Source organism: Notothenia rossii (assembly GCF_949606895.1).
Source record: "Notothenia rossii genome assembly, contig: SUPER_1_unloc_1, whole genome shotgun sequence".
Lineage (NCBI taxonomy): Eukaryota > Metazoa > Chordata > Actinopteri > Perciformes > Nototheniidae > Notothenia > Notothenia rossii.
In genome coordinates, this window is record NW_027640362.1 from 2,048 (window position 1) to 16,699 (window position 14,652).

Here is a 14,652-nt window from a genome sequence, read left to right on the forward strand (position 1 = left end):
CCACTTGCTTGGAACAGTCTACAGGCAAAATTGAAATTGAGCATTTTTATTTCTTTGAATGTATTTAAGGCATGTCTAAATGAAATGCTTTCTGACACTCTGGGTATTTGTAAATGTTGAATATGTAAATATGATATCCTCTGTTGTTTGTATGTTGTTTTTATGTTTCATGTGGAACTAAATGATGCAGGTCTCCCTTGTAAATGAGATCGATGATCTCAAGGGACTAATCTGTCCTAAATAAAGGTTTGAAATGAAATGAAATGATTGGTGGTCAAAATAAAGTGTATTTTCTTCGCTTTGTCAGGGTTCTGGTGGCTTCGACCTGTATGGTGGGGGCTATAAAGACTCTATGTCCGGGCTGGGGGGCTACGGAGGAGGAGGAGGAGGAGGAGGTGGAGGCCATATGAAGAGGGGGCTTTCAGGAACCTCCCTGACCTCCTCCACAGGAACCCATGCAGATGCAGTCATTGCCAAAATCAACCAGCGTCTGGACATGCTGACTCAGCTGGAGGGGGGGCTGAAAGGGTCCCGTGGCGACAGGTAAGAACTGATCATCAGGAAACACTCATGCAGGCCAGAGAGAGCCGAGTAAGAACTGATCATCAGGAAACACTCCATGCAGGCCAGAGAGAGCAGAGTAAGAACTGATCATCAGGAAACACTCATGCAGGCCAGAGAGAGAAGAGTAAGAACTGATCATCAGAAAACACTCCATGCAGGCCAGAGAGAGAAGAGTAAGAACTGATCATCAGGAAACACTCCATGCAGACCAGAGAGAGCAGAGTAAGAACTGATCATCAGGAAACACTCCATGCAGGCCAGAGAGAGCAGAGTAAGAACTGATCATCAGGAAACACTCCATGCAGGCCAGAGAGAGCAGAGTAAGAACTGATCATCAGGAAACACTCCATGCAGGCCAGAGAGAGCAGAGTAAGAACTGATCATCAGGAAACACTCCATGCAGGCCAGAGAGAGCAGAGTAAGAACTGATCATCAGAAAACACTCCATGCAGGCCAGGGAGAGCAGAGTAAGAACTGATCATCAGGAAACACTCCATGCAGGCCAGAGAGAGCAGAGTAAGAACTGATCATCAGGAAACACTCCATGCAGGCCAGAGAGAGCAGAGGAAGAACTGATCATCAGGAAACACTCCATGCAGGCCAGGGAGAGCAGAGTAAGAACTGATCATCAGGAAACACTCCATGCAGGCCAGAGAGAGCAGAGTAAGAACTGATCATCAGGAAACACTCCATGCAGGCCAGAGAGAGCAGAGTAAGAACTGATCATCAGGAAACACTCCATGCAGGCCAGAGAGAGCAGAGTAAGAACTGATCATCAGGAAACACTCCGTGCAGGCCAGGGAGAGCAGAGTAAGAACTGATCATCAGGAAACACTCCGTGCAGGCCAGGGAGAGCAGAGTAAGAACTGATCATCAGGAAACACTCCATGCAGGCCAGAGAGAGCAGAGTAAGAACTGATCATCAGGAAACACTCCATGCAGGCCAGAGAGAGCAGAGTAAGAACTGATCATCAGAAAACACTCCATGCAGGCCAGAGAGAGCAGAGTAAGAACTGATCATCAGGAAACACTCCGTGCAGGCCAGGGAGAGCAGAGTAAGAACTGATCATCAGGAAACACTCCATGCAGGCCAGGGAGAGAAGAGTAAGAACTGATCATCAGGAAACACTCCATGCAGGCCAGAGAGAGCAGAGTAAGAACTGATCATCAGAAAACACTCCATGCAGGCCAGAGAGAGCAGAGTAAGAACTGATCATCAGAAAACACTCCATGCAGGCCAGAGAGAGCAGAGTAAGAACTGATCATCAGAAAACACTCCATGCAGTCCAGAGAGAGCAGAGTAAGAACTGATCATCAGAAAACACTCCATGCAGGCCAGAGAGAGCAGAGTAAGAACTGATCATCAGGAAACACTCCATGCAGGCCAGAGAGAGCAGAGTAAGAACTGATCATCAGAAAACACTCCATGCAGGCCAGAGAGAGCAGAGTAAGAACTGATCATCAGGAAACACTCCATGCAGGCCAGAGAGAGCAGAGTAAGAACTGATCATCAGAAAACACTCCATGCAGGCCAGAGAGAGCAGAGTAAGAACTGATCATCAGGAAACACTCCATGCAGGCCAGAGAGAGCAGAGTAAGAACTGATCATCAGAAAACACTCCATGCAGGCCAGAGAGAGCAGAGTAAGAACTGATCATCAGAAAACACTCCATGCAGTCCAGAGAGAGCAGAGTAAGAACTGATCATCAGAAAACACTCCATGCAGGCCAGAGAGAGCAGAGTAAGAACTGATCATCAGGAAACACTCCATGCAGGCCAGAGAGAGCAGAGTAAGAACTGATCATCAGAAAACACTCCATGCAGGCCAGAGAGAGCAGAGTAAGAACTGATCATCAGGAAACACTCCATGCAGGCCAGAGAGAGCAGAGTAAGAACTGATCATCGACTAAAGCCGGGTGATGATCACTATACAAACAGGATATTTAGCAAAGGACCTAAACTACATTTTAAAAAAGTTGACAAAGGCTTGATTTAGATACATCTGAAAACAGACAGCTGTGACATGAGGCTTTGTGAAATAAAGAAATCATATGTTGAGCCTTTATTTGAAATCTAAGGAACAGATCTTTTTAAAACGTGGTGTAATAGTTGAGGTGAGGTTGACTTCACACGTGGGACGGGTTTCTGTGTCGCCTGAACGCCTCGCCGTGTGCAGAACTGTTTCTCCTTTCCGTTTATGTTTGTTTGTTTGCTGCCAAGAAAATGTTCCTGAAATCCTGTAGACGTCATAAATGCATGCCCCCCCTCCCCCCCCCGTTGGAGGTGCAGTTGTTTTATCTCCATCCCAGCCCATCGGTACTGTGATCCATCCTCCATGTGTTCTGGCTTCAGGTTACACAAGAGGGAAGTTTACAGGCATCATGATAGTCAAAGCTGCTTGCTGTATCTACAAAGAACTCTAGATTATGTCCCCCCCCATGTTGAGTATATCCCCTCTTGCCCTGGTCTCCAGACCCCCCCCTGGTTCTGAAGGTTTCCAACAAACTGCATCCCCATATCTGCAGCGTTTGACCTCCAGCTGAGCGTTTGCAAGACAGAAATCATTACTTTGTGATAAAGATGTGCACAGGGTCATCATCTGGGGTACTGGGGGGGGGGGGGGGGGGGGGGGGGGACGACATCACATTTCATTTAGGGGACGCTTTTAGCCCAAAGCGACTTTGGAACATCAAACCAATGAGGAGCGGACTCAGAGGTTCACTTCCTGTCTGTGAACCCCACCAGGTTTAAGAAGAAGGGAGGAGGCAGGAGGAGCCGGAGCAGAAGCCCCCCCCTGCCTCCCTTCCCTCCACCAACCCTCTCCCTCCCTCCCTCCCGCAGGTTTGACCACTACGAGTCTTTCGACTCTCGCTCCCCCGCCCTCCCCCCCTCCCGAGATCTCTACAGATCCTCTGCTGGGAGCTATGGCTACGATGGCCGTGAGGATGGGATGCTGCTGAGTCAGAGAGGAAACTCCGGCTTTGGGGGTGTTGTTGGTCTGGGAGGGGGGGGCGGAGGCTTTGACAGCCCCTCCTCATCATCCTCTGCTTCCTATGGAGTCGCCAAAATGCGACAGAATATGAGGGAGTCGTTCAACCAGGGAGGAGGAGGCGGAGGCGGGGGGGGCTGGACAGGGCGCCGCTCCCCCAGAAGGGGTGGAGGAACAGGAGGGTTTGCAAACCGCAGGTCGGACCCCCCTCCGTTAGGCGGGGGTGGGCGAGGGGGGGGGAGACTCTCCTCCTCTCCGGGGGGGGGTCGAGGCAAGCTGCCCTCCCTCCTGGCCAGCCGCATGTACCCTGAGAGCGGGGGCTTCCAGCAGCAAGACAACCCCGGGAGGCACTTTGGAGGGGGGCCGCGGGCCGGCCGGCAGCGGGGCCGCAAGAGACCCCTCAACAAAGTAAGTAAGATGAATAAAGCCCTCCTCAGACAGGAAGTAAAGCCCGCTCTGACCCCCCCCAAGAGAAAGCCCACTTACATTAGATCTCCCCCACCAGTCAAAAGATAACGTTCACTTATATTATTTAGCGCCTTTCATGAAACCCAAGGACGCTTTACAATAGGACAACATGGACCCCCCTCACTGTCCAAATCTTGTTCACCTGGGGGGGGGGGGTGAAAGATTCCCTTTTTGTTTTGACCCTGACAGAGTTAAGATAAGGCTAACACTACTGCTTTCATTTTTAACTTGCTGTTGAAGTGGGGGCAGCTTCCTCCTGCAAACTGTCCCGACTCACGATAGAGCTGCACTGGAAGGAGAGTAGTTCCCCCTCCATTCATCTGACGCGGCCCCCCCTCCCCCCCCTAAACCTGTAGTCGACTAATTGGTCTTTCCAATCTAAGTAAAATTCTGTACATTTCTTATGCTTTTTTATTTTTAATCAAAGTTTGTTTCCCAACCCAATCCCAGATGAAGGGGGTCGAAGCAGAACACGAAACACAGATGGGTTTAAACCATATTCAAACACACAGGATCTAACTGACTGTACACCACTGTATTCCCAGCACACATTGGTCTCAGGGGCTTCACAGATTATACAGAATCCCCCCCCTCTAACTCCCCCACAGACTTAACTAATCTGCCTCCTTTTGTACCGTAACGCCAAGTGACCTGGGGCTGAGGAGAGCTTTTTATTTCTTTCTTTTGCCCCCACCCCGGGCAGATTTAGAAAAAGTGACCACTCTTATAGCTTACAAGAGGCAACCGTTGTCTTTTTATATAGCCTAAAAGCAGTTTTAGTAACAGAATCTGCTTTATTCTTATGACTTATGCAAATTAAATCTTGATAGCTGTAGAAATGTCAGTATTAAATAATGGTACCAGAGAGCACAGGATGTAGCTTAACGTGATAATACTGACGGACATCGAGCAGTCTTTGAGTTCTGGTTTCACAGCCCACATGGTTTTATTCTGTACGTTAGTGCACGTTGGCGGTGTCAGAGTGCAAGTTAGCGGTGTCAGAGTGCACGTTAGCGGTGTCAGAGTGCACGTTAACGGTGTTTCCTGCAGCAGGTGAAGCCTCAGAGGGAGATGCAGAAGAAGAGGAAGCAGACTCTCACGGCAGCCGACGAACCCGAGTCCAAGATGAACCGAACAGAGCCGGCAGAAAGGAAACCAGGTAAACAAACACCTGAAGAGATGCTTTGGCCCTCAGCTGCTTCTCAAAGCATAACGTGCTTCTGTTCTATTGTCCTTCTTAAATATATGTAAACAGATCACAAAGTAGTTTTCATGTGTTAACGAGCCAAATCAATTCAGTCAATTCAAACATTTTCTGACAGATCTTGGTTGATACAAAAACAAACGTATTTCCATAACGAGCTTTAAATAAACCTTCATGTTTCCCCTCATTATAATCAATCTGAGGATCTGCTGTGAGGGATGCAATCAGGAGAAAGTAAACCCTCTGGAGAGCTGGGATGTTTCTCAAAGCTTATTCAAGAATAATTCACCTACATTTGATTGATTTTGATAACTTAATACTTACCTTATGAGGCAATAGAGCGGTGCAGTGATGAGTCCTAAAACCAGGAAGTGAGTCAGCATGTCACCACTTCCTGTTCCCTGGTCTCAGAGCCAATGGGATCTCTCCATAGGGTTTAGGAAACTAGCTGAACTAAGGTCTGTGGTTGAGACACATTGAAGAGACGGATCACGTTTTGTTCTACATTAAATCATCAGCAGTGACCCCACTGGTGATCTGTGAAGAGTCGACGTGTCTGAGAAACGATGGTTGTTACCAAGTGGCTGAATAGAAAGTTGTGGAGGACGTTGTACGTCATTACACCGAACACGTAAACACTCCTCTAAGTTAGTTTCTGTTCGGCTTGAGAGCAAGTCCCTGCCTCCTGCAGACTGTTCAAACAAACGCTTCAACTCCTTCCATCTAGAATCTGTGTGTTTGAATATGGATCTGAAGTTGGCGTGACGTTGAAGTCGTGCCGCTGGACTCGGCTGTAGCTCCTTTATAGCATAACGTTAGCATTTAGCTTCTGGAGATTAGATTTATGATTAGAACATTATTAAAGTAGACATGTGGAGATTATCCTGAACAAAACGTGCGTTCATGAAACAGGTTCGCTTTGAATGCTGACTCACTTCCTGGTTTTAGGACTCACTCAATAAACCTCCCCTCTAGTGGGGGTCCGGCCCTTCAGATGCTTTTCTGTGTGTGGCCCTCAGTGAGAACAGTTCGGACCCCCTTGATGTACATTGTGGTCCACAGCTTGACGTGCTTTGTTTCCGTAGAGCCAGCCGAGAAGAACGGTGACGACAGTGAAACAAAAGCTGCAGTGGAGGTGAGGAGAAAGAGAACATGTGATCCTGCTATGAGTGTTTCTCAAAGTGTGGCCCCCCCTAGTGGCCCGTCAGTATATTGGTATCATTTCACATTTGAAATAAATAATAAATTCAAATTGTTTCTCAAATTGTTTAAAAATGACTAGTATAGGAGCAACAGAGACACGCAGTCAATGAGTGCGTAAACAATGCTTAATAAATGGAACAGTGTAAATAATGAACTTGTGGTTGATGTTGAATTCATGCCTGCAACCATAGTTTTACTGCATTTTATTTAGACTATCCACAGCGGTGGTTTGTGTCGAACTAAATGCGTAATTAGCGTATTTATCTGATTTAAATGTAATGTTTTTATCCATGTTTCTGAATAAAATAAGTGATGCAACATTGGTTTCCCCAGGTGTTCAAAGCTCCTGCAGATGCAGATAACGGTAAGGACTATGAGCTCCACTCGTATACACTAGTGTTGTCACGATACCAACATTTTGGTTTCGATACCAAGTCAAGAATTCCGATTCTTTCTCGATACTTTTCTTAAAAAAAGGGAAACAGTCTTAAATGTAATTATTGTGCTTTTATTTCACACCAGAACCATAACACAAACTTTTAAACAATGAGAACAATAAATAAAATAAATGACAAGAATTCGTATTAAATTAAATTAAACCCTGTGTCACAGGCAGGCCTCGTGGTGTCCGTGGGCTGGCCCTCACTATGTCAGAGATATCGCTCAAATATCAACATTTCGCTTCTGGCGTCTTTTTTGTCCACAAGCCGAGGTGCAGCGGCAGTTGCACTTGCAGCCATGCTTCTCGTTTTCTCACTATCTCTGGCAGCTAGCGCGTGCACGAGAGAGAGGAGGGGCTTAGAACGTGCACGAGAGAGGGAAGGACCTTAGAACGTGCTGGAGAGGGGAGGACCTTAGAACGTGCTGGAGAGGGGAGGGGCTTAGAACGTGCTGGAGAGGGGAGGGGCTTAGAACGTGCTGGAGAGGGGAGGGGCTTAGAACGTGCTGGAGAGGGGAGGATCTTAGAACGTGCTGGAGAGGGGAGGGGCTTAGAACGTGCTGGAGAGGGGAGGATCTTAGAACGTGCTGGAGAGGGGAGGGGCTTAGAACGTGCTGGAGAGGGGCGGGACTTAGAGCGTGCTGGAGAGGGGAGGGACTGCAGGCACGGCTGCAGTGCAGGGAGTGGGAGCAGAGCGCTGAACACACACGGCTCTTATTAAAACGGTGCTTTCTCAGCGGAGTACTTTCCCCCCGGAGTACTTTCCCCCCGGAGTACTTTCCCCCCGGAGTACTTTCCCCCCGGAGTACTTTCCCCCCGGAGTACTTTCCCCCCGGAGTACTTTCCCCCCGGAGTACTTTCCCCCCGGAGTACTTTCCCCCCGGAGTACTTTCTCCCCGGAGTGCTTTCTCCCCGGAGTGCTTTCTCCCCGGAGTGCTTTCTCCCCGGAGTGCTTTCTCCCCGGAGTACTTTCTCCCCGGAGTGCTTTCTCCCGTCATTCTTAAAGTACCGATACTAATGAAACAGAGGAATCGTAACGTTTTTAACGGCAGGGTATCGCGGTACCTTTCAAGTATCGGTACACCGTGCAGCACTACTCTACAGCTCTCCCCCTCTCTCTTCAATCTGTAATGCTTTACGTCTGCTCTCAGCTTCCCCAGAGCAGAAGGAGGAGAAGAGTCCGGCGGGCAAACAGAGCCCGAGCCCCGGCCAGGACAAACACCCCAAGATGAGGAAGAGGAGGGGCTTCCTGGAGAGGTGAGAGGAAATGTTCAAATGTACTAACTGACGCTTCAGCACCTGATCAACCTTCATCCTGACGCCACTCTCTGCCAAAGCACCTCTCTCTCTCTCACTCTCTCGCTCTCGCTCTCTCTCTCTCTCTCTCTCTCTCTCTCTCTCTCTCTCTCTCTCTCTCTCCTGTTTCCCCTCCTGACGGCCCTCTCTGCCAGAGCCCCACTGGTGGAGAGACAGTTAACTCACTGTGATAAAGATCTACTTGTTTTCTGTTGCTGGAAAAGGGAAATTAAAACAAAGACTTTTCATAAGAAACCTTTGATTGAAGAAAGAATGAAACTGAGAATTTGTTTGATATGAAAATCCTCAAAGTTGACCTCGCTGCCCGCCTCCCCCTCAGGGTGATGTTCGCCTGCTCGGTGTGCAAGTTCCGCTCCTTCTATAAGGAGGAGATGGAGACTCACCTCGACAGCCGCTTCCACAAAGACCACTTCAAGTTCCTGTCCGGACAGCTGTCCAAGCCCACCACCGAGTTCCTGCAGGTACACACACTTTCACTGCGCTCGTGCTCATAGTAATAGATTCAATGAATTATTGCGCCTTTCAAGGGACCCAAGGCCACTTGACTGTTCTCTTCTGATGCAAGGAACGTTTATCTATACAGCCCCTTTCAACACTAGGCGATTCAAAGTGCTCTACAGACATGAAAGACTTTGAGAGCATTGTTAGAAGTCTCCCTGGTCCCCGGCTTGATCTTGAATCTCAGGATCCATGTATCTGTGATCCTCTCCAGAATGGAAGGAGTCATCACATACAGAGCATCAACTAGTTCCTGAACAGTGTCCTTCACATGCTGATATCCAAGAGAGGGAGTTCCTCAGTCACAAGATGGAGGAATAGAAAGCAGTATTCAATGTTTACTTCAGATTAGCTCCACGTCAGAAATGAGCATGCTTGTCATATGTCTCTCTCCATAGAGGCTGAATCATCATGTTCATCACATAGCTATCATATGCCTAGAGCATTAAGAAATAGTGCAGCAGAAACTCGTTATAAACATTAAAAAGCAAAGATGAAGATGAGCAACCTGTTCCCGCCTGAGGACTGCAGATGGAAATGAGCTATTGGCTATAATCTGGCATCATTCTTATCTTCTCTTTTCTGAGATGAATGTATTTTTATGTCTTTGTTGAAATGAATCCCTAATACTCAAAAGTTAGAGTGCAGTGCCGTGTGGATAGTTCCACGTAAAGGGCTGCACGATGGAGCTACGTGTGATTATTGAGACTGCTCTCATGGATAAACTGAAAGACCTTGTTTTTCAGGAGTATCTGCAGAACAAGTTTAAGAAGACGGATCAGAGGGTGGGTCAGCTGGAGAACCACAGCGCCGCCATCTGCCAGGTGTACAGGGAGCAGGACCTCACCAAGGGTAAGAGCCCACGGAGCCCACCGGCCTCTCCTGCGCTCACACACCACTGGTTGCATGCATTACAGTAGAGCAGTGCCGTTTGTTAGTTCACTGGAAAAGTATTGATCGGAAGGCTTTAGAAAGAGTGACCTCATCGAGTGCATCAATCACACAACAGAATGCATGTTGGATAACGCAGGCGTGTCCTCGGTCGCTTTCCCCTCGGTCTCTTCCTGTGGGCTGATGAACTGAACAACCAATCAGAGGCATTTATTTTGTGGATATATTGGAAGTCACGGCCGTCGGACGCTCATCACTGTCCGACATCTGAACCCTTTATCCGTTCCACAGACGGGGCGTTACGTTAGTTACAGCCGAAGAGCCACGACAGCTTGATGCTACCTAAGAAGCATTTAGAGAATCAGTGTGTGTGTGTGTTAGAGTGATTCAGTGTGTGTGTGTTAGAGTGATTCAGTGTGTGTGTGTGTGTGTCTGTTAGAGTGATTCAGTGTGTGTGTGTGTGTGTTAGAGTGATTCAGTGTGTGTGTGTGTCTGTTAGAGTGATTCAGTGTGTGTGTGTGTGTGTGTGTGTGTTAGAGTGATTCAGTGTGTGTGTGTGTGTGTGTGTGTTAGAGTGATTCAGTGTGTGTGTGTGTGTGTTAGAGTGATTCAGTGTGTGTGTGTGTGTGTGTCTGTTAGAGTGATTCAGTGTGTGTGTGTGTGTGTGTGTGTGTGTGTTAGAGTGATTCAGTGTGTGTGTGTGTGTTAGAGTGATTCAGTGTGTGTGTGTGTTAGAGTGATTCAGTGTGTGTGTGTGTGTGTTAGAGTGATTCAGTGTGTGTGTGTGTGTTAGAGTGATTCAGTGTGTGTGTGTGTGTGTGTGTGTGTGTGTGTTAGAGTGATTCAGTGTGTGTGTGTGTGTGTGTGTGTGTGTGTTAGAGTGATTCAGTATGTGTGTGTGTGTTAGAGTGATTCAGTGTGTGTGTTAGAGTGATTCAGTGTGTGTGTGTGTGTGTGTGTGTTAGAGTGATTCAGTGTGTGTGTTAGAGTGATTCAGTGTGTGTGTGTGTGTGTTAGAGTGATTCAGTGTGTGTGTGTGTTAGAGTGATTCAGTGTGTGTGTGTGTGTGTGTGTTAGAGTGATTCAGTGTGTGTGTGTGTGTGTTAGAGTGATTCAGTGTGTGTGTGTGTGTGTGTGTGTGTGTTAGAGTGATTCAGTGTGTGTGTGTGTGTGTTAGAGTGATTCAGTGTGTGTGTGTGTGTGTTAGAGTGATTCAGTGTGTGTGTGTGTGTGTGTTAGAGTGATTCAGTGTGTGTGTGTGTGTGTGTGTGTTAGAGTGATTCAGTGTGTGTGTGTGTTAGAGTGATTCAGTGTGTGTGTGTGTGTTAGGGGTGGAACGGTTCGGTATGTAACTCAGTGTTTAGGTCACGGTTCGGTTCGGTACATTTTCGGTACAGCAGAAAAAATTATCACAAAACATAAAATATATATATATTTTTTTTAATTATTATTAAACTGTGAATATTCACTCAAATAAAAACAAAATATAATAAAATAAACATTAAGGTGCAGCATTTTGATGAACTGAGATCATCTGTATTTGAACTGTACTGTACTCGTACCTAAGCAGCCAGTTTGACATTAGGACTTGCTTGTCGTTGTATTTTCATGTTTGTTTAAAGAAAGATGAACTTGTCCACATTGCTTGCTGACAGGTCAGATCTGCTGGAGCTAACAATGTCTCCTGCTGTGGAGAACACCCTCTCTAGGGACAGAGGTAGCAGATACAGCCAGGTAGCGCTTTGCTAACATGGCAACATAAGGATGGCGTTTGTAATAGCTTTGGCTCGGTCTGAACTTGTTGCGAGTGGTGGAGGCTTAAATGCTAGCGGGAGTTGGGTTTGCACTTCAGTCTTTTTTCTTTTGGTACCGGTGATATTCACGTTCGGGTGATGCCTTTTCAAATGAGTTTGCAAGTTTGATGTATTGCCAGCCGCGTAACCAATGTTAGTTTAACAATGCAGACAAACAGCTTTGGTTCGGTCCACCTGTCTTTGTCCGTCATTCTTGTACGTAACTGCAAAACCAAAATGTTCCCAAACCGGAGACTTCAATGATGCTGGAGGATTTTTGAGCTCAACTTTATCTGCGTTCGCCATTTCGACAGTTCCTCAAATTACTGACTACATTTGAACGCATCCCTGTGACCAGCTCTCATAGTATGCCTCTCGTCCAATGAAATGACTTGCTCGCTCTATGACGCGTTGAACCCAATGTGAGCAAATTACTCTGAATGCTGCGACGCAGCACCGGAGATTACTTCCAAGAAGTTGTTCATGTTCTCAATTTTTTACGTTTAACGTTATATTCATTCGGTACACACGTGTACCGAACCGAAGGGCCTGTACTGAAATTATTCGGTACCGGTACGTATACCGTTCCACCCCGTGTGTGTGTGTGTGTGTGTGTGTTAGAGAGCAAAGACAGCATGAAACAACGTGCTGTATGTGAATGTGTTGTGTTGCCGTGCAGATCTGGGGATGGAGCACTTCATGAGGAAGGTGGAGGCCGCACACTGCGCCGCCTGCGACGTGTTCATCCCCATGCAGCCGCATCTCATCCAGAAACACATCAAGTCCCCGGATCACAACTACAACAGGAAGGTGAGCAAAGAGCACCAAGCATCCTTCACTCTGCAGGAAGGTCCTCTGCAAGGCTCTACCACCACGTGCTCAGCAGCTACAGTGTGGATATAGGACATGAAGCTCTGAAGCAGCAGGCTCCTCCAAATACAATGGTGCAAGAGAGTGTTTGGAGATGTGCACGAAGAGTATATACAAGGAGATGGAATATGATATATAGATAAAGAATTAGCTAAATGCAACCTCATGGATGTCCTTCAGAGCTCAGCTGTTCTTAGTCTTATGGTCTGTGGAATACAACTGTCTCTGAGTCTGGTGGTTTTTATACTGGTCTGTTCAAGAAACTAGAAAGATATCAACATTGTGAAAGACTGATCTTTACTCTCTCTCATTAAAGGGGATGATGGAGCAGTCGAAGAGGGCGAGTCTCTCCGTCGCTCGCAGCATCCTGAACCACAAACTGATCGGGAAGAAGCTGGAGAGCTACCTGAAGGTAAAGAGTCTTTAAAGAGTCCTCTCCTGCTGATGTTCAGGTGTATATCAGTGTGTAGTGTCTCTACTTTAAAGAGTCCTCTCCTGCTGATGTTCAGGTGTATATCAGTATGTAGTGTCTCTACTTTAAAGAGTCCTCTCCTGCTGATGTTCAGGTGTATTTCAGTATGTAGTGTCTCTACTTTAAAGAGTCCTCTCCTGCTGGTGTTCAGGTATATATCAGTATGTAGTGTCTCTACTTTAAAGAGTCCTCTCCTGCTGATGTTCAGGTGTATATCAGTATCTAGAGTCTCTACTTTAAAGAGTCCTCTCCTGCTGATGTTCAGGTGTATATCAGTATGTAGTGTCTCTACTTTAAAGAGTCCTCTCCTGCTGATGTTCAGTTGTATATCAGTATGTAGTGTCTCTACTTTAAAGAGTCCTCTCCTGCTGATGTTCAGTTGTATATCAGTATGTAGTGTCTCTACTTTAAAGAGTCCTCTCCTGCTGATGTTCAGTTGTATATCAGTATGTAGTGTCTCTACTTTAAAGAGTCCTCTCCTGCTGATGTTCAGGTGTATATCAGTATGTAGTGTCTCTACTTTAAAGAGTCCTCTCCTGCTGATGTTCAGGTGTATATCAGTATGTAGTGTCAATACTTTAAAGAGTCCTCTCCTGCTGATGTTCAGGTGTATATCAGTATGTAGTGTCTCTACTTTAAAGAGTCCTCTCCTGCTGATGTTCAGGTGTATATCAGTATGTAGTGTCTCTACTTTAAAGAGTCCTCTCCTGCTGATGTTCAGGTGTATATCAGTATGTAGTGTCTCTACTTTAAAGAGTTCTCTCCTGCTGATGTTCAGGTGTATATCAGTATGTAGTGTCTCTACTTTAAAGAGTCCTCTCCTGCTGATGTTCAGGTGTATATCAGTTTGTAGTGTCTCTACTTTAAAGAGTCCTCTCCTGCTGATGTTCAGGTGTATATCAGTGTGTAGTGTCTCTACTTTAAAGAGTCCTCTCCTGCTGATGTTCAGGTGTATATCAGTATGTAGTGTCTCTACTTTAAAGAGTCCCTTCTTCTCTTTAGGGGGAGAACCCGTTCACTGGGAATCTGGACGATCAGGACCCCGAGGATTCGATGGCGATGGACGTCTCTGAACTGGAGCTCACCGGCGATGGAGGAGGCGACCAATCAGAGGAGGGGAAGGGACAGGAAGAGGAGGAGCTTCTGGGGGAAGAGGAGGACAAGGAGCTAGAGGACAAGGAGGCAGAAACAGCTGTGGGAGAAACGACAACAAACGCATCAACAGGACAGGAGGAAGAGGAGAAGATGGATGCTGAGGAAGGACAGCAGGGAGAGGAAGACGAAGATGGATTTGAAGTTGAAGATGAGGAGGAAGGATATGTGGTGCACGATGAGGCCGGTGAAGATGAGGGAGTGAAGGAGGAAGAGGAGGAAGAGGAGAAGAAGGAAGAAGAGGTGAAGGAGGAAGAGGAGGAGAAGAAGGAGGAGAAGGAGGAAGAGGAGAAGAAGAAGGAGGAAGAGGAGGAGAAGGAGGAAGAGCAGAAGAAAGATGAATGACCTTTGCACCATGTGACTGTGAGCGGAGGGGCTCAGCGTTCCCCTCAGGCTGCCGTCTCCCCTCTGGAGCGTCAACGTGATGATAAACTGCTTCCTGCCAAACAGTCAAGCACGTTCTTTTATTCATTCTGACCTAATTCTCTGGTTTTTAAATTCAGAACGCTGAGAGCCCCCTCCTGCTGCCAGAGCTCGTTCCCTTTGATCAAAGCTCCTCCTCGTCTCCTCCTCGTCTCCTCATTCCTCTTCACGCGTTCTTTTTTTTGTGCCTTTTTTGTTGAAAGTATTTTTCTTTTCTTTACGACTTTGTGTCGAGTCGTTATTATAAACATGAATAATGTTCATAGGGTTTTTATTCTGCAGCCGTCTGTGGAGTATTATATTTAACATGGATATGAAACAAACTGTTCTGAGGAAATAAAGCTGTTGAATAAAATCACGTTTCCCTCA

At 46.9% G+C, this 14,652-nt stretch overlaps 1 protein-coding gene across 1 annotated transcript; it reads left to right on the top strand.

Moving 5' to 3' along the window:
• Positions 1-337: 337 nt before the first annotated feature.
• Positions 338-14,652, top strand: akap8l (A kinase (PRKA) anchor protein 8-like). Its single transcript, XM_079694864.1, has 11 exons — positions 338-543; positions 3,406-3,961; positions 5,072-5,180; positions 6,311-6,360; positions 6,762-6,792; positions 8,019-8,124; positions 8,504-8,645; positions 9,429-9,534; positions 12,046-12,176; positions 12,553-12,648; positions 13,711-14,652. Exons 1-11 carry the CDS (start codon positions 353-355, stop codon positions 14,203-14,205), a joined length of 2,013 nt encoding a protein of 670 aa, XP_079550990.1. The 5' UTR covers positions 338-352; the 3' UTR covers positions 14,206-14,652.